The sequence below is a fragment of the Rhinolophus sinicus genome, linkage group LG15 (assembly GCF_036562045.2).
Source record: "Rhinolophus sinicus isolate RSC01 linkage group LG15, ASM3656204v1, whole genome shotgun sequence".
NCBI classification, from domain to species: domain Eukaryota; kingdom Metazoa; phylum Chordata; class Mammalia; order Chiroptera; family Rhinolophidae; genus Rhinolophus; species Rhinolophus sinicus.
In genome coordinates, this window is record NC_133764.1 from 36443864 (window position 1) to 36470375 (window position 26512).

The window sequence follows — 26512 nt, forward strand, 5'->3', positions numbered from 1 at the left end:
CTGTCACCTCATTGGTGAAGCTGAGATGGCTGCTCTGCCTGGCTCTCACACATTTTGAGAGCAAGGCATGAGATGGCAAGGGAAGGCCCTGTGTGGTGAGGGCACAAGCCAGGGCCGGGCCCCCAGCCCAGCTGCCCACACTTCTCATCCTGCCTGCAGCTCTGATGCAATTTATGGGGGACCAGTCTAAGCCCCGGGACAAGGATGAGTTGGATCTCCTCTATGAGCTGCTGAAGGTGAGCAAGAGCTGTGTGTGCTGGAAGCTGGGGGTGGGGGGAGACACACCGTGAGTCAGTCCTAAGGGTGCCTTCCTGTTCTGCCTGGGCCCGAGGGGGACCCTCCTTCTTTTGGTCACTATTCATTTGAATCATCCGAAAGTATTTATTGAGCACCTACTATATGTTGGGGGCATGGCAGTGAGCCAACCAGGCTAAGTCCCCACAGAACTTGCAACCTTGTGGGAGGAGACAGTAATCTATGATGCAGTGTGTCTGGGAGAGAAAGGTGCCATGGGAAATAAAGCAGGGAAAGAGGCTGCTACAGTGCTGAAGGCTTGGTGACAAGGTGACACTGGAGCAGAGATCTGAAGGAAGCAAGGGAGTGAGGCATGTATGCACTGGGGGCAGCTCATGTGGACAGAGAGAGGGGCAGGGGTGACAGTCCTGATAGGAGGGTAAGCCTTAGCGCCAGCACGGCCAGCACGGCTGGAGCCCAGCAAGTAAGGGGAGAGTGGGGGATGCAGCCTGGGAGGGAGAGTGGGTCACGGCCTTGCAGACCATTGACAGGACTTTGATGTTTCCAAGAGAAATGTGGCGTATGTTTCCCGGGGTCACTCTGGCTGTTGCTCGCTATTACGGGGGCCTAAGGGCCAAAGGAGATGCGTGAAAAGATCCCAGGTGAAAGGCCGTGCTGGCGTGGGCCCAGGAGAGGCAGCAGAGGGAAAAGACTCAGAGCAGTGGGCTTGTAAGGAATTGCATGTGGGGGGTAAGAGAGGGGTCACAGGTGCCTCTGAGGCCTTGGCCAGAGCAATGGCTGTGTTTGATTAGAAAGCCTGAGGGAGGAGCAGGTCCGGGCTGGTGGAGCCGTTTCAGACAGGTGAAGCCTGAAGTCCCAGACTCCCAAGTGGAGGGCCTGGCGTTCAAGGGAGAAGTTTGGGCTGGAGGCAGGCACCATCAGCAGATGGAAGCAGCTGAGAGCATCAGGGAGCGAGTAGAGACAGAGGCCCAAGTGGCTACAGCCCTCAGAGGTCAAGGAGATAAGGGGAGCCAGCAGAGGTGACAAAGACAGAGGACCAGAGAAGGCAGAGGACAGGCCAGCTCGGCCTAGAAGATGAAGACAGTGGTTTCCAGTGACCAGTTACGCAGATGCTGCTAAGCTGAGTGAGACAAAGCTTGAGAGATGACCACTGGGCTGTCACCTTGACTTGGCCCCTAGCCCCCAGCCCTGAGCAGGATTTCTCCCCGACTTCAGATCCCATGCCATCCCTCACTCCATCACACAACAGCTCTGCCCACCCCCACTGCTCTTGCCCTTCCCGTCCCCACAGCTGTGTCGCGAAAAGGAGAACCTCAGGGATGAGATTTACTGCCAGGTCATCAAGCAGGTCACGGGACACCCCCAGCTGTGAGTGTGGGGGGCGGGAGGGGAGGGGCAGCAGGCAGCGCACAGCTGTGGGCCAGCAGGCTGAGCACAGGCTCTCTGTCCTGCAGGGAACCCTGTGCTCGAGGCTGGAGTTTCCTCAGCCTCCTCACCGGCTTTTTCCCCCCATCAACCACGCTGATGCCCTACTTGACCAAGTTTCTGCAGGATTCAGGCCAAAGTCAAGGTGCCTATGGGAGGGGCTTCCAGGCTGGGGACTCAACTGCTTGGGGAGGGGTTTGAAGATGCTTGTGACCCCAGCCTGGCTCCTCCCTGCAGAGCTGGCCCGGACTAGCCAGGACCACCTCCAGCGCACAGTCAAATATGGGGGGCGCCAGCGGCTGCCCTCGCCGGGTGAAATGCAGGCTTTCCTGGTACTGGGGGTGCAGGTGGCTGGGCATTCTGGTATTCCCTGGGGGGGGGAGGTGAAGCTGAGGCCGCTCTCTACCGATGGACTGACCCTACCACGTGCCTTGGCAGAAAGGGCAAATGGTCCACCTGCTTGTAATTCACCTGCCCGGGGGTGTGGAGTACAAGACCAATATCCGGACCTTCACGGTAAGCGCAGGGCCACCAGAGGGCCTGGGGAGAGGCAGGGAAGCTGTGGGCATCCCTTCTGGGGACCCTGCAGCCCCGCCGTCATGGCCTTGTCCACATGCCCAGGTGGCAGCAGAAGTGCTGGAGGAGCTGTGTGGGCAGATGGGCATCCTGGACCCCGGAGAAGTGCAGGAATTTGCCCTCTTCCTCATCAAAAGGGCAGGTGAGCCACATGGCCAGGCTGGATTCAGGGCGCCGGGTCCACCTCTGAGCCCAGGAGGGAGGCGGTTCCCACGCTGGGCCAGCAGGGCTGCGGGCGGGGCCGGCCTGGGGCGGCAGGGCAGGCTGCGAACCCCTGCTCCCTGTGCAGGTGAGCTGGTGCGGCCCCTGTGGCCCCACGAGTACCTCAACAGCGTGCTGATGGACCAGGACGTGAGCGTGCACAGCCGGCGCGTCAGCTGGGAGAGCCAGCTGCACTTCGATAATCCCACCTACATCAGTACCCACTACAGCCAGGTCAGCCGCACCTGGCCCTGGGTGGCTGTGCCGCTGGCATTTGCCCCCACCCCCCCGCCCGCGAGGCCCAACCTGGGCGGGGGACCTCCAAGCCTTGCTCCTCCCAAGGAGAAAGGATGGTGGCAGGAACTGATGGGGGCTTTAGGGCACAACTGCCCCCTCACTGCCCGGCCCTCTCAGGTACAGCGGGACTACCTGCAGGGGAAGCTGGTGGTCAGCGCCCAGGAAGACGCCCAAGTCGCCAGGCTGGCCGCCCTACAGCACCTCAGCAGGGCCCACAAGGGCCCCCCCTCAGAGTGAGTGTGAGCATGGCCCCCACACCTGTCACTTCTCTTGTCCCTCCTGCTGAAGACGTCCACCTCAGCACCCACCCTAAGGGCCTCTCCTTCAGCCTACCAGCCTCCAAGGTCAAGGCCACTCGACTTGGACTGTTGGCCCTAACCTGATGGGCCTGGAGCAATGGAGGCTCTGCACACCTGTCCTCCTCACCCCAAGCTCGTCAAGGGCAGGGACCACGCCTCATCCATGTGCCTGGAGCCCCCGTCTTGCCCACAGTAGTCACTGGTTCATTTACTTAGCACCTGCTGTATGCCCGGCCTTGACTGACCCAGCTGTGTCCTAGGCAAGACGTGCTGGTTTACCTGCCGAAGCCACTGCAACAGCAGGTGAGCGTGGCCATCATCAAGGGGCTGATGGAGCAGGAGCTGAGGCAGCTGCAAGGACACAGCTCCCAGGAAGCGCAGATCAGCTTTATCGGTGGGTCTGGGGCACGGGTGGCTGGGGGGACGCAGGAGGTGGGAGGCCCAGGAGGGAAGGGCTGAGAGTGGAGGGGCTGAGGAAGCTTCTCCACCTGGCCTGTTCCTCTCACCTGACCTGGGGGCCAGGGCCCCGGGCCCAGGGGCCAGAACTCCTATCTTCCCCCTCCACCCCCAGAGGCCGTGAGGCAGCTGCCCCTCTTTGGCTACACTGTCTACATGGTACTTCGAGTGAGCCAGCTGGCCCTGCCCGGACCCAGCCTCCTGGGGCTAAACCGTCAGCACCTCGTCCTCATGGAGCCCAGCTCCCAGGTGAGCCAGGCACCTGTCCCAGTGTGGGCCTGGGCACCCTTGGGTCACTCCTGTCCCACCACCCACACTGACCCCTCCCGAGAGGGGCCAAGCTCTGTCTCTGCTGCCCCCAGACGCAGTATTGCTCCATCGCCCTGAGGGACGTGCAACGGCTCCACATGCTAAGCCCCCTGGATGAAGGGGGCCCCCCTGGCCTGGAACTCAACTATGGCTCAGCTGACAGCCCCCGGACCATCTGGTTTGAGCTGCCGCAGGTGAGTGGCCAAGGCCTCTGAGCACCCTGGGAAGTTGGCAAGTGCCTCCCCTGGACCTGGCATAGCCAGAGGCTGGGCCCAGGCTGATGCACACTGCCAGGTGTGGTGTGGGCGGGGGCAGAGGGGAGGCTGGCGGGGGCGCCCCGTCCTCACATGCCTGTGCCCGGGCAGGCCCAGGAGCTGAAGCATACCATCGCCTTCCTGCTGGACAGTGGTCTCGCTCCCGTTTAGTGGCCGGCCTCACCCAAGAGGAGAGCTGGAGGGGCAGAGAGGAGGGGGCCCCTCCCTGGCCCAAGTTTCATCCAGATGGTCTTCCTTGGGTGTTGTCAGCCCACTTTGGTTTGGATTTCATGGCTTGGCTGTTCTGGAACCTGCCACAGCCGGGTTGGTCCACGTGGAAGCCACGAGGCAGGGGCTACTATAGTGACATCACCTTGGAGAATAGTGAGCCTGTTTTGGGGGGTGGGAGACGGGGGTGCACAGGAACTCAGCTTGGGCCTCTGATGTTGCCCAGTCTGGGGGAGACGCCCACCTGGCCCCGCCCCGGGTCAACATCAGCATGACCCCAGGCCTGGGAGAAGCAGCTGTGGAGGAAATAAAACACCTGAGAGAAAAGGGCTACGTGAGTGCGTGTGTCAGAACAAATGGGACTTTATTTCTCTGGTAAACATCTCGGTCCAGCCGGGACTCCCTGACCAGGAGCTGTGAGGGCGTGGGGCCTGGCTGCTGCCCCTCCTCCCACAGCGCTCTGCACCTGGGGCCGGCAGGGCTCTGCCTGAGACCCCAATGCTCGCACAGGGGGGCCTCATCCCTGGCTTATAACTTAAGTACAAGAGGTGGAGGGACTATTTCTTCTTCCCGTTCCCCTGGCAGCAACCACACCACCCAGCTCGTTCTAATCTGGGGATCTGGCTCAGAAAACCCAGCCATGAAGGCCAGGAGAGGCAGAGAAGCTAGGAGAAAGAGGACCACAGGCCTTGTAGGTAGAAAGAAAGGTGGGCTGACCTCTGACCTTGATATGGGAGGTGTCCGGGGTCATCACCACAGCAAGGTGTGGTTGGAAGGGGGAAGGACCCTGAGAAAAGACCATGCCCCTGGCAGCAGCAGCAGGCCTGGCCAGCTTCCCCACCCTGAGTCAGGCCCAGGCTGGCCCATGGGAGAGTCCGGGGAGGACACTGGCTGTGCTGGGCTGCAGCCGGTCAGCTCTGTGGGCCACACAGGCCGTGCCAGTCAGCTTCACTCTCGCACCGGGCCCGGCCGTGGAAAAACTGCTTGATGAGGTTCTGGGCCTCTTCCTTCACTACAGATTCGGAGTGGGAGAACGTGAGGGCCAAGCTCCACCCTGCAGAACCCCCCAGGTGCCTCCTCGCCTGGCAGTGCAGGCACTCACCGCTCCTTCCAGGAGAGGGCGTCTGAGTTAGCGAGTGTGAGAGGTGGCGGGCGAAGGCTTTAAACAATTCCTGGAGGCACATGGTGAAGGGGAGCAGAGAGCACAGACCTCTACCTTGCCCCTTGAGCAACCAGGAACCATAACCCAAGGGCACGGCAGCCCGAGGGAGGGGGACAGCAGGCCTCGGGGCCAGCCTGCTTCTCCCCTGTAGCTCATGCGACCTGCACGCCCATTGCACCCAGGTGTCCCAGCCCCAGGGGAGGGCAGCGCCCACCACCTGCCCTACCTTGGAGGCAAACTTGCCCTCCTTGTAGAATGGGGTCAGGCACTTGACCACGATGTTCGCAGCCACCTTTAGGGAGATGCTGGGAGCTGAGAGCTGGCGGGAGCCTGGGGCCGTGGGGTTCATAGTTCCTTGACCACTGGCAGAGATATTGTCTTTGGCCTCAGCTAAGACGGGGGCACTGGCTGAGGGGCAAGGTCTCTTCTGCGCCCGGCTGTCTGGGTTCTCCTGGGCAGGGCCAGAGTGAAGAGTCAATCTTGGGCTTCCGGTCACTGGCCCCTCCCTTCCTTCCGGGAGACTGGGCCCAGCACCAGCGGGCTCCCTCCAGCCCTTCCCTTCTGCCCCTGGGATGTGAAACAGAGAGATGATTTTCCCCAAACCCCTAACCCAGAGCGGATCAGACCACAGCCCTGTCCGCAGGCCGCCTCCCTCCGCCAGCCAGAGCCCCCTCCCTGTCAGTACCTGCTGTGAGCTGGGTCGCTTGCTCCTCTGGGTCTCTTTTGTGGGTGTGGGCTGGCCTTCAGGCGGCCCCCAATCTCTGAGTGGGCAGGCACTGGCCGAGGGGAGAGCAGGCATCAGAACTCCAGGTACCAGCTGTGCCCTTGGCCCAGGCAGCCCTGCAGAGCCCACTGTAGGAAGGGCCCCGAGCTTCAGAGGCCCAATTAGGATAGGAGATTGCAGAGGATTCCAGGACTACCTGTGCCCTTACCTTGTCCACTCTCTGGGGCACTCAGGCTGGGGGTGGGCAGCCAGATGTCCCAGGGCTCCATCATCCTCCCCTGTGCACTTCTCTGGGGTGGCTGCCAGGGGTCCCCGCACCCCCTCACAGGAGGGGCCTTCTGCCCGTGGAGCTGAAGCAGGTGGAGGTGGGCTCTCAGCCCTTTGGCAGAAGAAGCGGGTGATGTTCTGAGAATCCTTGAGGGCTGCAGCCGCGAGGACCTGCTGCTTCTTTTTGGCCCGAGCCTTAGCCGTGGGACTGTCTCTAGAGGGGCTTTTTGTCTTCTTCTCAGGGGCAGGCCCCCCACAATGAGCACTGCTCCGGGGGGCCTCTCCTCTGAGCCCAGGGTCGGGCTCACTGCTGTCCTCATGCTGTGGGCCACAGGGCCGGCTGGCGGGCTCCCGCTCATCTTCCCGCACAAGCTGGGGGGCTTGGCCCTCGGCCAGCATCTTCTCCATCAGCTCTGTGGCCCTCTGGAATGAGCAGGAGCCTTTGGGGAAACCAGCTCCCACTCGCTTGGGTTTGAACTGTGAGGAGGAGGAGAGAGAGTTTTGATTACCAGGCCCCCTCGAGCGCACTCACTGGCTGGTCCAGGTTTGGCCACGCTGGTGGGGTTCTTAGGAGTGGGGGAGGGAAAAGCCAGGCTGTGGAGCTGGAGAAGTACAACTCGCAAGGCAGGGAAGCTCAGGGCCTGCCCCGGGGAACCCTAGGGCCAGGACGGTAATGCCAGGCAAAGGTAAGATGCTGTGCCTGGCTGAGGGCGAAGGGCAGTGGTGCCTTTCCCGAACCCAGGTTTGGGGTGGACGCCAGGACAGTGCTCACCGAGTACACCTGGGAGGCTGGCCGGATGTCGTACTCGGTGGGCTCTGGGGGCTCAGCCTGGGCTGTGCAGCTCTTGTCGCCACCTCCGATGTCGTAGAGCTGCCCGTCCTTGGAGGCTCTGTGGATGTCAGCCACCTGGGGCAGGAAGAGGCAGGCGTGCCATGGCACCCACTAGCTCCTGACAACTGCCAACCAGGCTTTCCACAAGTGGGCTTCTGTGGCCCATGGCTGCAGGCAACCAGACACTGGACAAGTTCTAGTCCTCATGGGATTGCCTAGAAATACCTCCAGCTGGCAAAGGAGGGAAATTGGGCTCCACACACACACCCTCATGCCCACATAAGTGGCTTCTTGGGTGGGGGGTAGATTCTGGGCTTCCTGAGGCCAGAGGGCGGGCAGACAGCCTGGGCATGTGGAGGGGCTGCCTCTCCCACCCGCGTCCCACTCCCCCCTGCCCGGGCCCACCTTCTTCAGCACGCTGGCCTTGTACAGGTTGGCTGCCTTGGCGTTTTGGAAAGTCTCATGTTCCAGCTCCACAGCCTGGGCCTGGAGGTCAAGCCTAAGGGTAGGAACGTGCGTGAGGTGTCAGGCAGGCCTGAGTCCTCATCTTGTTCAGCTCCTGTTGAATTCAACCTGGGGACCCTGGTGATGGTTCAGGGCCTGATGGGAATGGCCTTGGGCACAGCGATTTGGACCTGGACTCTGCAACCTGCGGCCCCTCAACTGTGGCCGAGCCTGCCCCTCGTGGGGCTGTGGCACCCCCCTTCCAATGGGAGGAAGATGGACCTCAACCTGGAGAGGGGGTGCCCAAACAAGCCAGGGGGCCTGGAGTTCTTGCAGTTTCCAAAGGAACAGGAGCTTGTCGAGCCCTCCCTGGCCCCATGACCTGGGACACTCACCCATCACTGGTACCTGTGGCCTGGCGGTTACTGCTCAGAGCCTCTCCCAGAAGCCCCAGGCAGTGCTCACGGGCCTGCAGAGGCGAGAGAAGGTGGTCACACAAGCATCAAGGCTGGGGGGCAGGTGTGAGGCGCCACCCTCCTCTTACCTTCACCGTGAGCCTGGGGATCTTCCTGCTAGAAGCCTCTTTCAAAGGACAGTCTTCATCTGGGGGCAGAGGGGGTGGGTTCTTCCATTATACCTTCTGCTCTCTGGAGTCCCCAACCCCCCCACCCCAGAGGAATCCTCCAGAAATGGCCCACAGGTCCCTGGAGACATTTCTGTACTGACCTGGGGGTACAAATTCTTCTGTCTTGGGGTCTTTGCCCTGGAAGATGACATGAAGGACCCATGAGGCATCCTGCCTGCTGCAGGGCAGCACCCAATTCAGCACGAGGGACGGGCTGAGGGAGTGTGAGCAGGAGGCCACCTGGGGCCCCACCGAGAACCTGCCCCCTTCACCTTGCGCAGACTCATCTGTTTCTGGTAGAAGAGGTTCCATTCCCGCTTGTGGGCCTCATCTCTGCCCTCGTCCCCACTGCCTCCAGAATCTTCGTCATACCTAGGGGACAGGAGGTGCATGAGCAGCCCCGGCCTGGGCTTTGCCCTCCCTCCCCACCTCTAGAGGGGCAGTGATGTCCCTGATGCCCTGGCAGCTTGGGCAGCACTGAGGTCTTGGCCCAGCACGGCACATGGGTGTGGCCTCTGGTCAGGCCATGGCACCAGGGAGAGAATGCTAGACCATTTCCAGTGGGTTGGGGCCCCTGGTCTCAAGGCCCCTCACCTGCTGAAGCCCCCATAGCCCCTGCGGCCGCCCTCATACAGCTCAGGGTCGAAGCCATTTCCCTGGGAGGGCCTGATGCAGGTCTTGCTCCAGCTGCCTCTGTGTTCCAAGGCGTCCAGCTGCTTCCGCACAGCCGCAGGGTTCTGGCAGTGGTCACAGCCTTTGGTGCAGGCGGGGGGCGCATCCCCGAAGTACTTGGCAATGGCAGCATGGCGGCACCTGGCAGGCAGCAGGGCAGAGGCAAGGGGTGAGGGACCCAGACAGGCCAGCTCTCATTCACCCAGTCCCTGAGCTCGGGCATCGTGTGCTAAGCACCGCACACTCCTCATCTCACAGGGGCCTCCCAGGGACCTTGGGTGCCATTTTACAGATGAGGACAGTGAGGTGACGGCCCTTTCCCAGTCACATAGTACCTGGGGGAACCAGAGGAGCCAGGGTGTGACCCCAGTTCTGTCTTGCTTCCCTCTCTAGGGGTTACTCCTCTGGGCCCCGCCCCTGTCCTCTGGTAGTGGGGTGTCCTGGGAGGAGCTTGGGCTCTGGGTCCAGACGCTGACTCTGCTGCTAAGGCTGCACCCTTGGGGACCGCGCACGCTCACTGGCATTGCTCGCCTGTGAAAGAGCCAGAAGAGCGCGGGCCCTGGGGCTGTGTGAGGGCTGGTAAGAGGATGCTCTGGAGCCCTCTGCACGTGTCTGGAGCACAGCACAGGCTCTTGCTATTATTACTCGCCACTCTTTTCTAGGGGTGGGGGAGGGAGGGAACAGGAGGAGGTGGCCCCACCCCAGACTCAGCACTCAGCTGGGCTTCGGCCTTAGTGACCTCTTCTTTGTTGTCCCCCAACAAACCTCTGCTCAGCCCAGTGTCCACAGCCTGAGGAAGGGGGCCTGTCCCAGAGCAGGAACCAGACAGCGCTGAGAGCTGGCACTGTAGGCTGGGCACTGGTGAGTCCGCCTCATCGAGCTTCCACTGCCTCGACCCGGTCGCAGCCCCTTTGGCTGCCAGCCTCTAGCTGTCTCTCCTACGACTCCCCAGGTTGGGGCACAGTTGGTCCTTGGGGCAAGTGCAGAGGCCCCAGGGCCACAGCTCTATCAAGGCCCTTACAAATGGCCAGACCAGACTCCAGAACGTGGCCAGGGGGCAGGCAAGTGGGGAGAGGGGCCGAGCTGTCCAGGTGCCACATCCCAGGGACAAGAATCGCTCTAAACAGAACTCCTCTCAATGTGCGCACTGCCTGAGGCTGCAAGGAACCCTTTAAGCAGCTGAGAGACAGAAGCTGATTGTTACACGGCCCCTAGGAAGTCAGGGCTGGTTGCCTTGTTTAGCTGAGTCTGGAGAATGCGGCTCTGAACAGCACGAGACGGCGAGGACGCCAAGGTAGCCGCCAGAGGGCGCTGTTCCCACCGCTCCTAAACTCAATGTGCAAAGCGTTCTGTCAACCGAGTCTTGTGTGTCTGCATAGTGGCTGCCTGTCCGGCCTCGGGAGGCTCTGGCATCCGAGTGGCAAGGTTGGCTTCCTTCCCCCCGCCCTCCCCTAAGCCCTGACTCACTGGGGTTTTGTGCTCACACTCAAAGGACTCCATTGACAGCTCGCAGATGCGGACTGGCGTCTGCTCCTGTCCTGCTCCAGGCATAGACTGGTCGGCTAGGGTGGCACGACCAGCCAAATGTCAAAGGGCCCTGCCAGCCACTGGGCTCTGGTGCCTGTCCCTGACAGCCAGGCCAGAAGCGAGGAGACAGCGCAGCAGACACCCTTTGGCAAGGAGACCAGCAGGCAACATGAGGCACCTCCCCACCAAGCAGGCCAAGCGGAGGCCACTCCCATGTAATTCTGGACTCCCAAGTTCTTCCCCAGGACGCCTCCCAGGGGGCGGGCTGCTTGGGTGGTCTGGCACCTCCCCCCCACTATTTCCTTTCCCTGGAGAGGCCAGAGGGAGGGACCAGCCAGGGAGTCCCCTGAGGGACAGGTTGGGGAAGTCAAGGATGGGGGCCAAAAGGCCCTCCTAAGGGGGGGGCAGGAGCCCAAGAGCTGGTGCTTTGGGGGCCTCTCGCCCTCCCCACCCCACACGTCAGCTGGAACCTCCCTGGGGTCATCTTTGCCAGGGAACAAGAGAGCCGACCTCCTCTTTCATCAGCTCACAGCCCAGGCCCAGCCCACGTGGCTTAGTACACACCCACCAGGAGGGAGAGGAAGAGAAGGAGGAACCAGAAGGGAGGGAGCTAGGCCCGTGCGTGAGGACCTCCCCAGGACAAGTTCCCAGCAGGGACACCCTTCCCGAGCCCAGGCAGCAGTGGCACTGGCTGCCCCCCTCCAGTGGCCGCCCCGTGTAATTTGACACTTGGATCTCCTGGACAACCAACAACAAAAAGCTGAAGCCGAGACAGCAGCTGGCTGTCAGCAGCAAGCAGCTCTCGGCTCTGCTTGCACTGAGGCGCCCAGGGAACAGCAGTCACCAAAGAGGTGTTTGAGACGCGAGGGAGAAGTGGCTTGAGGAGAAGAGGCCCTCGGACGCTGCCTGGCTCCCCAGCACCTGCGGTCACCCCCCAGCTCCAACACCTGAGCTCCCAGGTGAGTGGCCATGGATGACGGGGGACGAAGTGAACAGAGCAACCAGGGTCCACTGCCCTACGGGTGGAGGGCCACAATTTATGGGCGGGGGGACCCACTTGGTCACAGTCTCTGGACGGCCTCCTGTTCAAACCTGGCCCTCCTTTCTTTTGCTGGGAGTCAGCCCTGGGGGACAGACGAAGGTTGTAGCCCTCTGCAAGGGTGTTTTCCGCCCTGCTTGCTGAGCAGGCAGAGGGGCCCGGGGTACCTGCTTACTCTGCAAGTTAGTTTTAGCTTTTCTATTCAGGGGGCTTGAACGCGAGATTTGGCTGCCCAGGCTTGGGAGAGAAAAGCGCCTGCCCACTGAGCTTCCCTTTTCCAGGACCAAGGCCCCTCCGTCCCTGCTTTCCCCCAGTCCAGGAGGCTCAGGGCAGGGTCTGCCCAGCCATTTCTCACCCCGTGGAATGCGGCAGGCCCATGGCAGCTCTGCCTATCTGGGTCCTAGACACAAGCAGCAGCTGCCACATCTTGTGGGGGTCTTGGCCGGCTCACTGCCTGGTGTTCTCAGCTTGGGGTTCTGCCTGCCCAGGTTCTCCTCCCTGGGCGCATTTAGATCCCCGGAAGCCCCCAAATCTCCCTGAATTCTGCACCAGAAGCGTGAGGGCCTGACTAAATCCAGTGGAGAAGGCAAGGATGGTGGGACTGAGGCCAGCAAGAGGGTCCGCCCTGGTCACCTGGCCTTCTGCTGCGCCACTGTAAGGCTGAGCCCAAGGGGGTTCTTAGGGCAGCACACATAGTGACCCTCCTGTGCAGGGCCCCTGGCTGCCGACTCCTCCTGCCTGCCTGTCCTCATGCCAGGGCTAAAGTCTCCCTCTCTGCCCCCCAGATGTTTTCCCCAAAGCAAACAAGCTAGTATCTACTTAGGAAGAAAAACAACAATCCAGGGGAAACTGGGAACCAAGCATCAGTCCAAGTGTTCTTGGCTCAGCAGAGACTGTGGGATTTGGCCTGGGTGGGTGGCTGGGGACACTACATGTCCTGCAGCGAAGGGCAGGGCACAGTGAAGAGAAGGGACAGACACCACATTGTGTTGGAGTCAGCAGGTAAGGTGGGTGAGGGAGGGGCCCACGGCTACCTCTGTTGGTTCTTATCCCCACGACGGCCCAGGCAGGCAGGCGGGGATGTGAGTCCCTGCACCCACAGGACACAGGTGGACGGGGGGCCCCCCCCAAACACAGTCCCTGAGCCGGGACAGAAAGGTGATGCCCAGCTTCTGGGGCTTCGGGAACAATCGCCAGCAGCAGGAAGTGCCTCCCCGTCTGGAACAGCGCTGGGGAAGTGGGCACCGCTGCGGGTTCAAGTGTCTATGTCCCATTGCCAGTCGGAACCAAGACAGAAAGCGGTACGTGGGAAGGCTCTACGCAGCGCACAGTGGGCACCTCTGCCTCGCTGGCAGGCCCCTGGACCCCACTAATCTCCAGCCACCATTGGTTATTATTCATTCTCACTGTTTCCCAAACAAGACAATGCCCTGGGGGCAAGGGTGGCAGAAAACAGGACAGCGAGAAGCCCCGGGGGCCCTGAGCCAGCCACACTGGTGCTTATCAGTCACAAGCACACCCACCCGCTCTGCCTGGGAGTTGGAGTATCAGTTTTGCAAGGAGGAAACAGTGAAGCTTCAGTACCAAGTGGCAGCTGTCTGGCCTCCGGGATGTCTGCCTGCTCTGTCGCAAGGTTCTCTGTGCCAGGAGATGCCACGCAATGGAATGTTTCCTAGTCCCTCCAGCTCTGCCAGCCTTCTTCTCTGCCCTGCTCTCTCTGCCCTGCTCCCTCTTCCCCGCCACGGGCTGCCACTCCAGCCGGGAGCACCAGAGAAGGACCATGCAGGCAGCAGCACCGGGCTGCTCTCCCTCCCTGGGGCCAAGGGAATCCACCACTTGCTCTGGCTGCTTCCAAGTGAAACACTACCGAGCATGGGGTTGGGAGGGACCCTGGTTTCCCTAGTTCGCAGGCAGGAGGTAGTTTTGGAAGGAGTTTGTTGGACCTGAGTTAGAAAGACTGGAAAAGTACAGAATTATCAGTAGCCCCACCAGACTTCCTGCCTTCCCCTCTGCAAACCTGGGGCGGTACAGGGCGAGAGAGGCAGCCAGCCCCAGAGCACCCACTTTCCCCAGGCCACAGCTGGGAACACTTAGGGCTCCCTGGGGCAAAGCCACATGGTCACCTGACGGCTGCTGGCTATATTGGGCACCAGGCATCAGGCACCCCCTTGGCCTTGCTTTAAATAGCCCACTGGGAAGCCCGCCTGAGACCTGCTGGAATGTGCCTCCTCCCTCTTAGGAAAAAAGGCCCCTCCTGCTCCCCTATGGCCCCCACTAAGGCTCCTTCTGCTAGAAATGACAAAACATCAACTGAAAAGCCAAGGAGGCTCCTCTTCGGTCTTGGGGACAAAACGGCAGTGTCCAGTGGCCCCACTCATGTCCTGGTACAGACGGGAGCCAGTGAGCAGCCCTGGGTCAAACCCCAGGACTGGGTGCAGCTGGCCAACTCAGGTCTCCAGAGGCCCTGGGTACAAAGCCATGACGCCATCCACGGCCATGGCGGGCCGCTGGTGTGGACAGCCTGCCCAGAGTGGGCGCCGAGTGCTCTGGGCAGGAGTCTACAGCCTTCTGACATCATAACCCCTGGAGGACGGCTGACTTTAGAGCCGAAGCTTCTGCTCAAACCCTGCCTTTCCTGCACAGCCGTTCCCCGCCTCGGCCCAACCTGGGCAGCCTTCCTCCTCCCTGCTCAGGAGATCACGCCCCTGAGACTGGCCTGGGTATCCACACCGCGCCCGCTGCAATCCCTCCTGGGTCTTTGGGCGTGGGAGCCCACGTGGAAAAGCTTTCCCTGCCCGCCGCCTGCCTCTTTTAAGGAGTGCCTCTGATGGCTACATTAGGCCATGCAGGCACGGGGCCAAACAGGCTGAAAAAGCCAGACCAAGTGTAGATGAAGAGGGAGGGCAGAGAAGCAGCGCTGCTCTCAGCCCTGTGCAGACCCTTCCCGGGAATGAGACCAGTGGGTGGGCTCCCGTCCCCCTGGGAACCGGGGCCCGGGGAGGCCCACAGGCTCCAGAACAGGGAAGGGCCCACCCTCTTTGTGCCGGGCTGCTCCACTGGTCAATGGGGGGAAGTCTGTTTGGCGTGAGCACAGGAGAGGGGTCCTATGCTCGGGAGGGAGTTTGGTGTACCTGGTACCTGAGGTAGGAAGACACACAAGAATCATCCCTTTGGTGACAAGAGCAGTCCCTTTGGTGGTTGTCCAGGAGCAGGCGTGGCCCTGGCCTGGTGAGTGATGTACCTGATAAAAGCAGTACCTAAGCCCACGAGGGTGGGCTGGGGCTGTTTACGCAGAGCCCACCTGCTTCCAAAGGGCTGTGCGGCCCAGAGCCCTGGGCTGGCTTATCTTGCTGGTCAGAGACTAGGCTGCCCAAGGCAGGCCACCATCAAGAGACAACGCGGGGCAGAAGGGGAATGCTGGCCAAGGCCTCTGTCATCAGAGAAGTCACTCCTCTCTCAGGTCTCAGTTTCCCCATTTATAAAAGAAAGGAGGCAGGAGTGGATGACTTGTGGCATTCTAGGGTTCAAGAGCCTAGCACCTTTGAAAACTGGGATCCTGCTCTTTTTTTGCAGAAACGTGCTGGCCTGAGGGTAGGGCGTGAGAGAGGCTAGGAGGACCTAACTCCAGAAGCCTTCCACTTTTGACAGGAAACCATCCACCTTTCCATGGAGCTACTACCCCCAACATCACTTAAAAACATAGCTTCCCACCTCCAGCTTGCCCCCTCTCCCTAGACACAGATGAAACTCCCCAGAGGTGTTTGGGGAGGATCACCGACCGTGTACAGGGAGGTACAACTGCCCCCAAAGGCCACCTCGACTCTCCTGCACTGACCCGACCCCGGTCATATGTGCCAGGCACCTCCCTGTGCCAGGCTCTGTGCTGCCAGGTGGTCAATCCTCCCAACAGCCTCGAAAGACAGGCACCTCATCTGCATGTCAAATGAGGAGAGAGACTCAGAGATAAGCGACTCATCCAGTCACCAAAGCCGGGAGTGGGGCGGCAGCATCCAAATCCAGGCTGATTCCAACAGTGGTCCATGGGGGATAGCTGACAGAACTAGGAGACGATGCAGGAGGCACACGCGAGCTGCCTTCCTAGTCCTGAACGACTGGGAGGCAGAAGAGGGGCAGAAGGGTCCTAAGTGACCACAGATGGGACTGACGTGGTCAGGAGGTCCCACGAGCTGCACAGGAAGGAACGGGGTAGGCCGCGTTAGAGGTGGGGCTCCAGCAAAGGCTGCACACCAGGGAGGGCAGGAGCCACGCACAGGGGAGAGGGCTCGAGCAGCCGGCCTTTGGGCGGTTCTAAGGCAGCTGCTGTGGCAGCACCGGTGTGACCGGCTTCTCAGACCACAGCCATCTCGGGAGAACCGGCCAGTTCAGACTGGAGACGAGGTGGCAGTAACTAGAGCCTAGTCTGGCACATGCCCCTAGCCACCTGTTAGCCTGCCTTGGATTAGAGCTGCTTTGATGAACAGGGTCAGGCTGGGTTGGCACAAGACTGTCCCTGGCCCCTCTCTAAGAGGCATTGGCTCCCTGTGCTGGAAGGTGAGGCAGAAAGGGAAAGAAAGCAGCTCTGCTGCCCAACATGCCGATGGACACACTTGGCCTGGATCTTGACATTGGCCTCCCAGGCTCCCCAGACAGGAAGAGGCTCTCGGTCAGGGGTGTGGAGGGCTGAGTTGCCACCGACCTGGGGCAGGTGTGGGAGCAGAGGGGACTCTCTTAGACAGCCCAGAGGAGCAGGTCCGAGCCAGCAAGGGAGGGAGGAGCTGGCTAGATTGGCCCTGGGACCCCTGAGCTCATTCTGTGAGAGGACCCCTTGGGAAAAACTGAAGGGACAGTGTCATCTCTTCCTCCTCACACAAGAACACCGTATGAGCAAAGAAATTGGGCTGGTGGGAGAGGTGGGGGCCTCACACCACCCCACCCAGTCAGTTCTCCCGTACGGCTCACCCTGGCCAGAAGCCCCCCTACTCCCAGCTCTTGGGAGACACTGATCCTTCTTGCCACACGTCTGACAAAAGGTAAGAGCACCAGGCTGGAATCCTGAAGCCTAGTCTCCCCGTCAGGGAACCCCGGGGAGGTACCCCATGTCCTGAATGACCCAGAGGCCACCAGGGGAGCCGTACCAGTCCAAAGCACCCTGGCAAAACCTAGGATTGGTGTCTGACACAAAGGAATGTAAAGGTGAAGTCACCCCGCCTCGCAGTCAAATGTTAGCCAAATCTGGCCGGCTGGCAGACCCATCCTGTGGCCAGCTCTGCTAGCAGCCCCCACAGCAGGGTCCCAGGCTCACTGTCATCACCAGCTTCTCTCACCCTGGGCAATGCCAGCCACATGGGGGCTGGGGGCCACCACTGAGCAGAGGGGCCCCACCGGCTCTCCTTGTCCCTGGTGAGCCAGCAGGGGTGTGAAGGGTGAGACCTGACAAACTCGTTCTGCGGGCTGCAGGTGAGTGAGGGAGGATTCTCTGGAGCCAGCTCCATGGGGACTCAGGTCTTCTCTCTGTTCGGCATAGCCTGGCGGAACCCCGGCAGGAACCCAGCTCAGCATGGGAACCCAGCTCAGCATGGCAGCCAGCAACTTCCTGCAGGAGATGCGCTCGGTGGGCGAGAGGCTGCTGCTCAAACTGCAGAGGCTGCCCCAGGCCGAGCCCGTGGAGATCGTGGCCTTCTCGGTCATCCTCCTTTTCACAGGTCAGTCAGGGCTCTCACATTCTCTTCCGCACCCGTGGCTCTTCCTGGCATCCGGGAGATGAGACCACGGTGCTAGCCAGAGGGCTGAGAGAGGTGGCTGTGTGCCTCCAGGCAGAGGGGGAGAAGCAGATGTCCCATGGGGGAAACCCAGGGACTTCTCCTAGTCCTCTGACATGCTGCTCGAGTGAGGGGGGTGGTACTGGGAACCAGAGGCACCCCAGAATCCCAAGGCAAGGATGAAGGGAGCCAAGTTCTGGGCGGTGGAGGAGGTACGACAGGGCGGAGGTCAGGGCCCTGGTGGCCGACATAGTCAACACCTCTCGTCAGACGCTGGGGTGTTTTCCGACCAGAGAGCTGGACCTTTGAGCCAGGCCTCCGGAGGGGCTTCTTCGGCAGGAGGGGGCGTTCTTTCTCTTCCCACCCGTGCCCTCTGCCTCTCCCCCCAATCCTCCAGCCACAGTCATGCTGCTGCTGCTCGTAGCCTGTAGCTGCTGCTGCGCTCAGCCCAGAGGCAGAAAGGCTCACGTGCGGCCCGTGACCCCGCCGTGAGGGATGGAGACACGACTGAGCAGCAGCTGGAGAGGAGGCTGCCGGAGCCACGGTCCACGTGTCAGCCCGGCCCTGTAGCTCTCCCCCCTCAAGACCAAGGTCCACTGTGTCAGCTCTGGCCAGTAACTGCCCGGGAACTGGACACTGATACCTGGAGGCTTATCGGGGAAATAAGGGCTGTTACGGCCACAAGACCTCCACCTGCCAGTGAACACGGTGCCAAGGAGGAGCTGACTGTTCCAAGGACCGAGCAAGCCACCACGGTCCTTGGCCTACCTGCACTTTTTAACAAAACACGGAAGCGGGGTCCCCAAACCTCGATGGAGAACAGCCTGCACCTGTGGGGAGCTGGCCCTTGGGGTTCTGCTGACCCACACCAAAGAGGAACGGTCACCCAGAGGGACTTCGTGCAACAGCTACGGGATCCCAAGCTCCCTGCCAGAGAGGGGGCATGTCAGTATTCTAGTCCAGTATTTGCCTGTTTCTTTCCCAGTAAAAGCTTTTTGGTTATGCGCTTCTGTGGCACCAGGCTCCCTGGGCAGGGCTCTGGGCCAGAATTCCAGGGGTGTGGCCAGTGACTGTCCTTTCAGGCCTCTGCTCTCCCTGTGCCCATGCTGGAAAAACACACAGGCAGGAATGCCACACAGGAGGGCATGCCACGGAACCAGTGAAGGGTGCAGTGGAATTCCTGTCGAGCACTAGTTGCACTAGCTCTGTCTCCCAAATGCCTTCTCTGTAAAGATGGAGGCTGTGTGTGCCCCAGGCAGGTGCTGGCTCAGAAATGCCACTTCAGTTTGCATTGCCATTCACTTTAGCCTGCACACCCCACACTAGCAGGCTCAGGCCACTGGGTCTTCTCAAACTTCTAGAGTAAAAGAAGAGGTCAGGCCCCTAGTACCACCTGTGACCTACGTCCCGACCCCTTCGCCCTTTCCCCACTCGTGTGCCACACTGTGGGTTCAGAGCTTCGCCCCCACCACTCACCAGCCATGAGTAGAGGTCAGTGACCCAACCTCCCTGAGCCATGGTTCCTCCCTGTAGAACAGGGCTAGTCCTGGTAACTGCCTCCTGGGCTAAGCGCGTGAGGAGAAACTCAGATGAACCATACGGAGCACTTGGCAGTGCGGGGTGTACCCTAAGAACTCTGCTGCGATGGTCAGCCGCTCTACGCAAGGGGCCGGCCCAGAGCAACGGGGACCCATTTGAAGGGCTGGTCCTACTGAAATGCAACACTGACTTTGCCTCCCTCCCTTCCATTTACTTTGTCTTCCAGAGAAGTCTCCAGGTAGAACTACAAACCTAGGAATGATGGTAGGGGAAGCAGAGGCCCCCACGGCACCTCCCCTTCCTTCCCCACGGGTCCCCCAGAGCCAAAATGCAGAGTCTGCATTTTTGACATGCTTCTGTCATCTTGGCCTGGGCAGCCCCTGCTCTGCTGCCTGGGAGCAGCACCCCATCCATCCAGAAAACAGGGACTGGGGAAGGGATGCTGGCCCCTCCAGCTGGCAGGCGAGTGGGAGTCGCTCTCTCCCTGGCTGGTTTCACTTCCTAGTGTTCATAGACTTATCTGATGGGTTTGGTGTGGACTGAGGACTCAGAGAGGAAGTGCCTCCACACAAAATGAAAGAAATTCTAGAATCTGCCTGTACCCTCCATCCCCTCACCAAAGAATAGGATTCAGCATAATAATAATAGTGGTGATGATGATGATGACCAAAATTCACTAAGGGCTTAAACATGCTCAGGCTTTGTCTTAAGGGTTCTGATACAGATAAATAAATGTCATTGTCACAACAACGCCAATGCTATAGATGCCATTATCACCCCCATTTTAAAGATGAGGAAATCAAGCCTTAGTGATACTGGGTAACTTGTCTTAAGTCCAACCAGCTGGAAAGTGGCAGAGCCAGCATCTGGGCCCAGCCCGGCTGGCTGCAGAGTCCCTGCTCGCCACACCCAGGGGCTCCGAGGCCTCCCACTTGTAGTGTCCATTAGGCTCTGATTCTATTACTCTCCATAAACCAACCCTACATCCCAAACACCCACACCCAGAACTGTCTCAAAATAACCTGTGAGCGAGCGGGTGGGGCCCACTAGGTCTCCCTCCCAGAAGAAAAACACTGGATGGACGGCACGGGAAGCCCGCCTTTTTCAGTCCCTGCACCGAAAGCTGGAAGGTCCCCAGGAAGCTCTGGGTTCAGCAGCTGCTCCAACAGCACGGCAGTCCAAGCCCCGTGTGACTTTGCCCTAAGCAAGTTTTCATTAGCATCGAGAATGTCCCTTCCTGAGGATGGCTGAACCTCTTTGCTACAAAAGATCCTGGCTTCCTGGTCCAGCTGCCAAGAGGTAGAAACCAGACAGCCTTGGGCACCAGCAGGCTGACCAGCCGGTTTATGTGCATTTTCCTCTTCTATGTCAGGCAGGACCTAAGTGCGAAGTCCAAATAAGATGCTATCTGTCCCTGCCCTCAGAGGGCTGACTACTCCCCATTCCTTGGCACACTGGCACACACTGAGCACTGCCCCCAGTGGCTCTGCAAGCTGTTGGGCCAAGTCCCGGGCAGACTTCATTCCCACTCAGCTCAGCCAACCCGATGTGCTGCAGACACAGCAGCCTGCACACTCCCAGCACGGGTCTTCTCAGGGGAAGATGTGGCATGGAGAGGAGCAGCAGTTCCCCCATGGTGGGAAAGAACAAGCAGAGAGGCACAGCAAGACGGGTGGTGGCCATAATGGGGCGGCCATCAGGCTGTCTTGGGCCCGGAGAACGTCTGGCTGACCCTGGATGCCATGTCTCTCCATTGCCTCGACTGAGCCACCATCAGTGTTTGCCTGCGGTCACTGCAGCAGCAGCCTAGCCAGTTTCCGCACTCACCTCACCAGTCTCTTCGTGTCCCCCACCCCCAACGGTGGCTTCTGCCACCACACAGTGGTCTCTCGGTTCCTCAAAAGGGTTTCACAATGCACTAAAGATCTGTGCATTTTACTGTCTGTACGTTACGCCTTATCAGACACTGCAGTAAGTCGACCGGTGCAAGAATTGCATTAGAACTTGGCAGAGAGCATACAAAGAGGTTTTCTCCTAAATCTGTTTTTAACATCTGAAAGCAATCTATAATAAAAGTCTTCACAACGACCGACATATTTGCTTGAGGGTAATACCGATTCCAGACCATAGAAAAACTGAGGACAAATTAATTGTGTCCTTAAAAACAGTTGTCTCACTCTCCCTGGGACCTGCGGCCTGCCCTGGAACCCTGACTCCTAATCCTAATTCTCACAGAGTCCTAGCACACGCGTCACCCCTTCCAGCGGAGTGCCCGGGGCCCCAGCCAGGCCCGCCTTCTCCTGTCATTCTTCCCTGCATGGCAAACACTTGAGTAGAATTTTCTGATCGGGGCCAGCAATTGATTGAAAAAGTAGCTTAAGCAACTACTGTGTATGTGACACATGCACGCTATACACACCTCATTTTAAACTGAAACATACACAGGCACATTCCTTGGCTAATTTTTTCAATGTAAGGCCAGGGCCTTTTCTCTGAGTGTGGGTTGCCTCTATTGTCTATTTGCCAGTTTGGATTTCCTTAAAGCAGAGGAAGAACTCAAAGATACCTGCAAAGAAATCCGAGTGTGAAATCCTTCTGGAATTTCACAAAATGTTTACAGTTGCCCACATCAAAATAATGTTTTGGCAGGAACATGACTTGAAGATGCCAAAGTCATTCGAAAGTGGTCCGGTCGGTACTCACAGAAACAACTCTCTCTCCACTCACTCAGGTACAACACAGCCTCCGAGCTCAGAGCCTGTGGAGCTGAGCTGAGCTGAGCGGCTGGGTTCCAACCCCTGTGCAGTTCTTTCTTAGCTGTAGGCCTGGGTAAGTTACTTAACCTCTGTGCCTGTTCCCCAGCTGTAAAATTGGGGTTTGGGCTATTCTTGTCGCTTCATTTTTTTCTGTGATGTTAAGTGCAGTTCTGTAATTACAGTAACTGCCACAAACAGGTTTGGGAACAAACAGCTGACTCCTGACAAGCATCCAACTTAACTGCTGGAGCCAAAGTGCAAGGATGAGATGGAGACTAGCCCACTGGCCGGGAGCATTGGGCAGGCCAAGGGCATTAGTCAGGGTGTTTTACAGAAGAAAACGCGAAGCGTCAGGTAGGCCAGGGGTCAGTGCAGCCCAGGATTGGGAAGGACCTCGCTGACTTGCCCGTCATCTGCCTCCTCCCGCCCGGGCTGCCTGGCAAGGTTTACACAGCACAGGGCTCCGACATGCCCAGGGACTGCTAAGTGGTACGAAGTGGGGCCTGGGCATAGGCCTTTAGAAAAGCTCCTAGATGATTCTACAAGCGGGGTTGAGGACGGCTGCTCTAGACGGCTGGACAGCAGGGCCTGGCACAGCTCCTGGCCACAGCAGGCACTTGAATCCTGCCCTATAAAGAATGGTGGCTACCAGGTTTCACACGCCAGGGCACTGGCCCCAGTGCCACTTCCTAGCTGCCCTATTGCACCAGTGGGTACTACATGAAGCTGCTGAGGCCGTGCCTGAGAGGCAGGTCCCGAGGGAGACATTAGGGCTCCACAGGAACCCAGGGCCTCCATGTGATAAACACTTCCACCCACAAACTCATTCCAGGAGGTGCCAGCAGCAGCTGCAGTTAATTATTATACACGATGCACCACAGGAAGGGAGCAGTCTGTGTGGCAGTTCCAGCCCCAGGGCTTCCCGAGCCCTGGACAGGTCCTTTCATTCGACAGGTCATCTAAACAGTGAGCGGAGGTAGGACCCAGCCACAGGTGAGGCGGATGGGTGGCTTGGAGCAAAGGCTCTGGATCCAGCCTCTTCCTCTACCCACCGCAAGTCTGACTTCACTTAGTTAGGTCACCTCAACCCACATACCCTGAGCAGCCCCCTCACAAATGACATCACAGAAGGGCAGACACAGCTGGGGGTAAGGGTGAAAGGCAGACAGGGACCAGGGGTTGCTAGGCAATGCGCCCTGGCCCACCTTTGTTCGCTCTGGTGACAGCAGTGAGGTCTGGTCGGGGCCACTTGGCAAGGAGAACACCTTTTCCTCAAGTTGCTTCTTGAAGGCAGAGTGCAGCTCTGGTCACCTGCTGGCCAGTGTGGGGCCTGACGGACTCCCCTCTCTTAGGAAACAGGAGTGTTAACAGCAGAATCAGGTAATGACTGCCTTCTTCTCCACCTGTACTGCCTTCAACCGGCTACAAGCTTGCAGTCTGCCGATCTTAGCTATGTTTCTAGAAGACTAGTTAGTCCTACTGTTTTTAGCTGCCTCCAGAGAAGTTTACTAAGGTCTCAGCTTCGGTCAGTCGACTCTTGGTGACTCTGGTCATCTCTCAGAATGTTTCCCAAACGTTGGTGATTGAGGCAGGACAAAGAGGAAGGACCTAGAGCAGTGCTTTTTACATTCTAGCTGAGTAGGTCTGAGGATGGGAGAGGAAGTCCTTGCTCGCACCAGGGCTGCTCAGGAAAGGGGTGAAGAACCCGGAGGTAGCCTCCCAGAAAAACCCAAGGGTCCCCTCTGTGGGTGCCAGTCCGTCTCCTGTTTCTACAGGGAGGAACGTCCATTTGTTGCTTGCCAGAGGCATCGAGCCCAAAGACCCACCTCCCCTTCGGTGTCTACGAGCTGCAGAGGTGGGCCAGCTGTTTGGAGGTTGCTCCAGAGGGTGAAGTTGGGGGTGGAGGGGGTGGTGAGTAGCACCTGGGCCACGGCCCTGCAGAGGGCCCTGCACTCAGGGCCTCTGTCCCCTTTTCCAGGTTCACATGGACATGGACACACTGATAACTAAACAGAAGCACCTCTGGAATGATGAGTTCTGGGAGAACCCCTGGGACCAGGGGAGCCTGGCAGTGATCGGCTTATTCATCACCATGACCCTGTTTCTCATCTTGTTTGCTACTATATTTGGTGTGTGCTCTCCGCTTGAGAGGCGCAACCAGTATGAAGAGTCGTGACCTGCTTTCTGGGGGCCAAGAATGGGGCCACCTGTTATACACGGTCAAAACCCCACGTACCTTGTCCTCAAAGCCCTCTGAACAGTCTGGAGTTACACTTGTTTTTATATGATTGTGTGATAAGTGGCTGTCTTCTCCCCTGGACCAAGCACCAAGAGCAGGGGACGGGTCCCTTTGTGCTCACTGCTGTACCCCCACGACCAAGGTGCCTGCACAGAGTCAGTACCCTCCAGTATTTGCTGGTTGAACAAATGGATACATGAGCAACTGAGCGAGCAACCAGATAAACCGAAGTCTGCTGGGCTGTTGGCTCCCACAGCGCAGAGAATCCAGGAGATGACAGAGCCCAGCTCAGCCTAGACCTAAACACAGAACACAGAGCTGTCCTTCCCTCTCAGACAAGGTGCCAGAGGTTGCCTCCAGCCTAATTCCTGTTCCTTTTGACAAGGTAAAGAGCCCTGTCATGAACAGTCCTTTTGACAAGGTAAAGAGCCCTGTCATGAATAGTCAGATGTGCTGCATGGCCAGAGCTCAGAGAAGTCACTGCATGCAGAGAAGAGAGGAAACGCGCTGGTGTCCCGCTCTGGTCGCATTCACCTGACGCAAGTGTCTCTTCTGTTGGTCTAGAGATGCCCAGGTAGCCCTCACAGGTCCCACCGCCCCCATGCCCCCAGACCCTACAATGCCGCCTTTGTAGAAATGTACCCACCTCTGCCAAAGCCACCACACTGGCCTGTCCCTTGCTGCCAGGTCCCCTCCCTTAGCAAACAGCTGCTTCAACTTCAACTCAGGACTATTCTTAGAAAATGGGCAACTATCTGGAGGGGAAGGGGCCTTTTCTTCACGTTACACACCATTTATGCAGTAAAGAAACATTGCCAACTACTCAAAGAGCAGTTTCAAATCCAGCCACACCAGCGGTGTTTATTCCATCCCAGGCCCTGGAAGTCTTGGAAACTGGGACCCTCACAAGTAGCAAATGAGACAGGAGAAATGAGGTTGCACAAGGGGCAGCAGAAGACCTACTGATGCCCGGAGCCCCCAACACTAAGAGGCTGCCTGGTATGAGGCAGGAGAAATAAGGGCTGAGGCCCCAAGAAGACCTCGCCTCCAGGCTATGGCAGAGCTGACTCCTGGACAGGCCTGCAGGCCTCAGACTCCTCCCAGACAAGACCTCGGCCAGGATCATGTCCAGCAGAGGGGACTCTTACGATTAGCAAGGACACTTGGCCCTTTCATTATGAGTGGTTTATTCAAGGAGCCTAAGGCCTAATTTAGCACCTCCCTGTACCAGTGCCTAAAAAGGGCTCTGGTGGCAATGGCTGGGTGGTCGCAGGGGAAGGGTGGTCCTGGCACTGCAGCCAACCACCTCTGCTCGGTGTGGTTTTGCCACAGAGGCCAAGTGAGAGATGGCTGCTTGGAGAAGGACAGAGCCTCAGTCCAGGAGCCACCGACTCACTGGTGAGTAGGAGGGGGTGGGAATCCCAACACCGCCCAAATAAGCCTCTCTGGTCTCCAGAGGAGAGTCCCAAACATCTGCCAGACACCAGTCCCATGTAGTAGCAAGCTTCACGCTTTAAGAATCTAGTTGTGCAAAAACCAAGATGGCACATGCGTATGAAAATGTACATGTCATTGAATATCGGGAGATCTGGGATTAGTGGCATCTGTCTGCTACGAGCTTTGTGACCATGACCTCTCTGGACCTCGGTCTGTTCCTCTGTAAGTCTGCAGCGATCCCTTTGGCCTCACCTACCTCACAGGGCTGTCCAACAAGATCTGACCAATGAGAGCAGAGGAATCAAAGAGCTTTTTAGACCAAAGGGCCACACAAGTACCAAGTGCTCCCAGCTTGTCCCGTATCCTCCTGGACGTCCCTCACACAGCACACACACAGCTGCTCGTGCCGGGAACCCACCCTGCCACACCTGCTTGTCACCGCAGCTATTAGGCTCTTTCATGGCCTCCACCACCAGCAGATGCAGAGAAAATAGATAAATGGGTTCCAAGTGGGCAGGCTGGTGTTATGTTAGAAAAGCTGATTTCTCTCCAAGCATATTACCCAGCCCTGCAGAGAGATAAGCTGGGTCACATGCCTCTCTTTGGGTCCCGGATAAGAGTCACTATTACTCAAGTGTAACTAGTGGTCCAGCACAGTGGCATGTGACGACCACAATGCCAATGGCTCAGAATTGGTCACATGACTCAGGACTGAGTCACTCATAGGGTCAGCCATTCCAGGAGGGGCTGAAGTAGGGTGGATGGACAGCTGCCGAAATATTCAACGAGTCCTCACACTCAGTTTCTGGGACTTTCCCCAGAAGAGTACAAGGGTACTGACTTCCAGGCTGCCTGACAGGAAATGTCCTATGCAATGGCCTTTGGCAGGCAGGGGTCCCTTGGTGACCCAAGAGTTCCTCCACATTAGCTGGTTAACTAATGGGTGCTGGAGGAGGAAAACATCTAACACTTTGTTCTAGAAACACACAAAATAAGTCACTCACCCTGAGTCTTCACAGAAGGTCACCAACGCATCAAAGGCCAAGATAGCAGCTTTATCAGATGCTTTGTTCCCTCTCTTTTCCTGGAGACAAGAAACAACTATTCAGCAAACGTCTTACATAGTTGGACCACCTTGCAGCCCAAAAAAATGATGAGGGAGAGAAATATCAAATGATAGTAACAAAGCA

General features: G+C 58.7%; 4 protein-coding genes across 6 annotated transcripts in view; 3 read left to right on the plus strand and 1 right to left on the minus strand.

Moving 5' to 3' along the window:
- Positions 1–4627, plus strand: part of MYO15B (myosin XVB) — a 32781-nt gene extending 28154 nt beyond the window's left edge. Inside the window, exons 53-64 of the mRNA XM_074319366.1 lie at positions 160–236; positions 1547–1623; positions 1710–1825; positions 1918–2012; positions 2119–2196; positions 2302–2398; positions 2546–2691; positions 2872–2987; positions 3314–3447; positions 3625–3758; positions 3872–4012; positions 4184–4627. Coding sequence (XP_074175467.1) covers positions 160–236; positions 1547–1623; positions 1710–1825; positions 1918–2012; positions 2119–2196; positions 2302–2398; positions 2546–2691; positions 2872–2987; positions 3314–3447; positions 3625–3758; positions 3872–4012; positions 4184–4243 — 1271 coding nt within the window. The 3' untranslated portion in view covers positions 4244–4627. The remainder of the gene's footprint in view (positions 1–159; positions 237–1546; positions 1624–1709; positions 1826–1917; positions 2013–2118; positions 2197–2301; positions 2399–2545; positions 2692–2871; positions 2988–3313; positions 3448–3624; positions 3759–3871; positions 4013–4183) is intronic.
- Positions 4628–4647: 20 nt separating this feature from the next.
- RECQL5 (RecQ like helicase 5) overlaps positions 4648–26512 on the minus strand; it is a 30321-nt gene continuing 8456 nt past the window's right edge. Inside the window, exons 7-19 of the mRNA XM_074320292.1 lie at positions 26327–26406; positions 8949–9167; positions 8627–8726; positions 8456–8492; positions 8274–8332; positions 8125–8198; positions 7691–7784; positions 7226–7360; positions 6395–6930; positions 6148–6238; positions 5689–5913; positions 5403–5472; positions 4648–5312 (exon numbers count right to left, since the gene is read on the minus strand). Coding sequence (XP_074176393.1) covers positions 5212–5312; positions 5403–5472; positions 5689–5913; positions 6148–6238; positions 6395–6930; positions 7226–7360; positions 7691–7784; positions 8125–8198; positions 8274–8332; positions 8456–8492; positions 8627–8726; positions 8949–9167; positions 26327–26406 — 1821 coding nt within the window. The 3' untranslated portion in view covers positions 4648–5211. The remainder of the gene's footprint in view (positions 5313–5402; positions 5473–5688; positions 5914–6147; positions 6239–6394; positions 6931–7225; positions 7361–7690; positions 7785–8124; positions 8199–8273; positions 8333–8455; positions 8493–8626; positions 8727–8948; positions 9168–26326; positions 26407–26512) is intronic.
- On the plus strand, positions 10280–18358 carry SMIM5 (small integral membrane protein 5). Its single transcript, XM_019745531.2, has 3 exons — positions 10280–11512; positions 17117–17294; positions 17749–18358. The coding sequence occupies exons 2-3, from the start codon at positions 17150–17152 to the stop codon at positions 17841–17843; spliced, it is 240 nt and encodes a 79-aa protein (XP_019601090.2). The 5' UTR covers positions 10280–11512; positions 17117–17149; the 3' UTR covers positions 17844–18358.
- On the plus strand, positions 17162–25359 carry ERLN (endoregulin). Of its 3 annotated transcripts, XM_074320293.1 has the most exons (4): positions 17162–17294; positions 21622–21719; positions 23422–23501; positions 23625–25359. In XM_074320293.1, exon 4 carries the CDS (start codon positions 23631–23633, stop codon positions 23820–23822), a length of 192 nt encoding a protein of 63 aa, XP_074176394.1. In that variant the 5' UTR covers positions 17162–17294; positions 21622–21719; positions 23422–23501; positions 23625–23630; the 3' UTR covers positions 23823–25359. The 3 variants fall into 3 exon arrangements, with proteins under 3 accessions (XP_074176394.1, XP_074176395.1, XP_019601091.1); XM_074320294.1 differs by lacking the exon at positions 23422–23501; XM_019745532.2 differs by lacking the exons at positions 17162–17294; positions 21622–21719 and having other exon boundaries at positions 23331–23501.

What these genes read in the sequence shown, in the direction of transcription:
- SMIM5 (XM_019745531.2), top strand. Translation starts at nt 17,150, where the DNA reads ATGGGAACCCAGCTCAGCATGGCAGCCAGCAACTTCCTGCAGGAGATG. An exon ending in GGTCATCCTCCTTTTCACAG is followed by an intron (nt 17,295 to 17,748) that starts GTCAGTCAGGGC and finishes CCAATCCTCCAG; the next exon opens with CCACAGTCATGCTGCTGCTG.
- ERLN (XM_074320293.1), top strand. Translation starts at nt 23,631, where the DNA reads ATGGACATGGACACACTGATAACTAAACAGAAGCACCTCTGGAATGAT.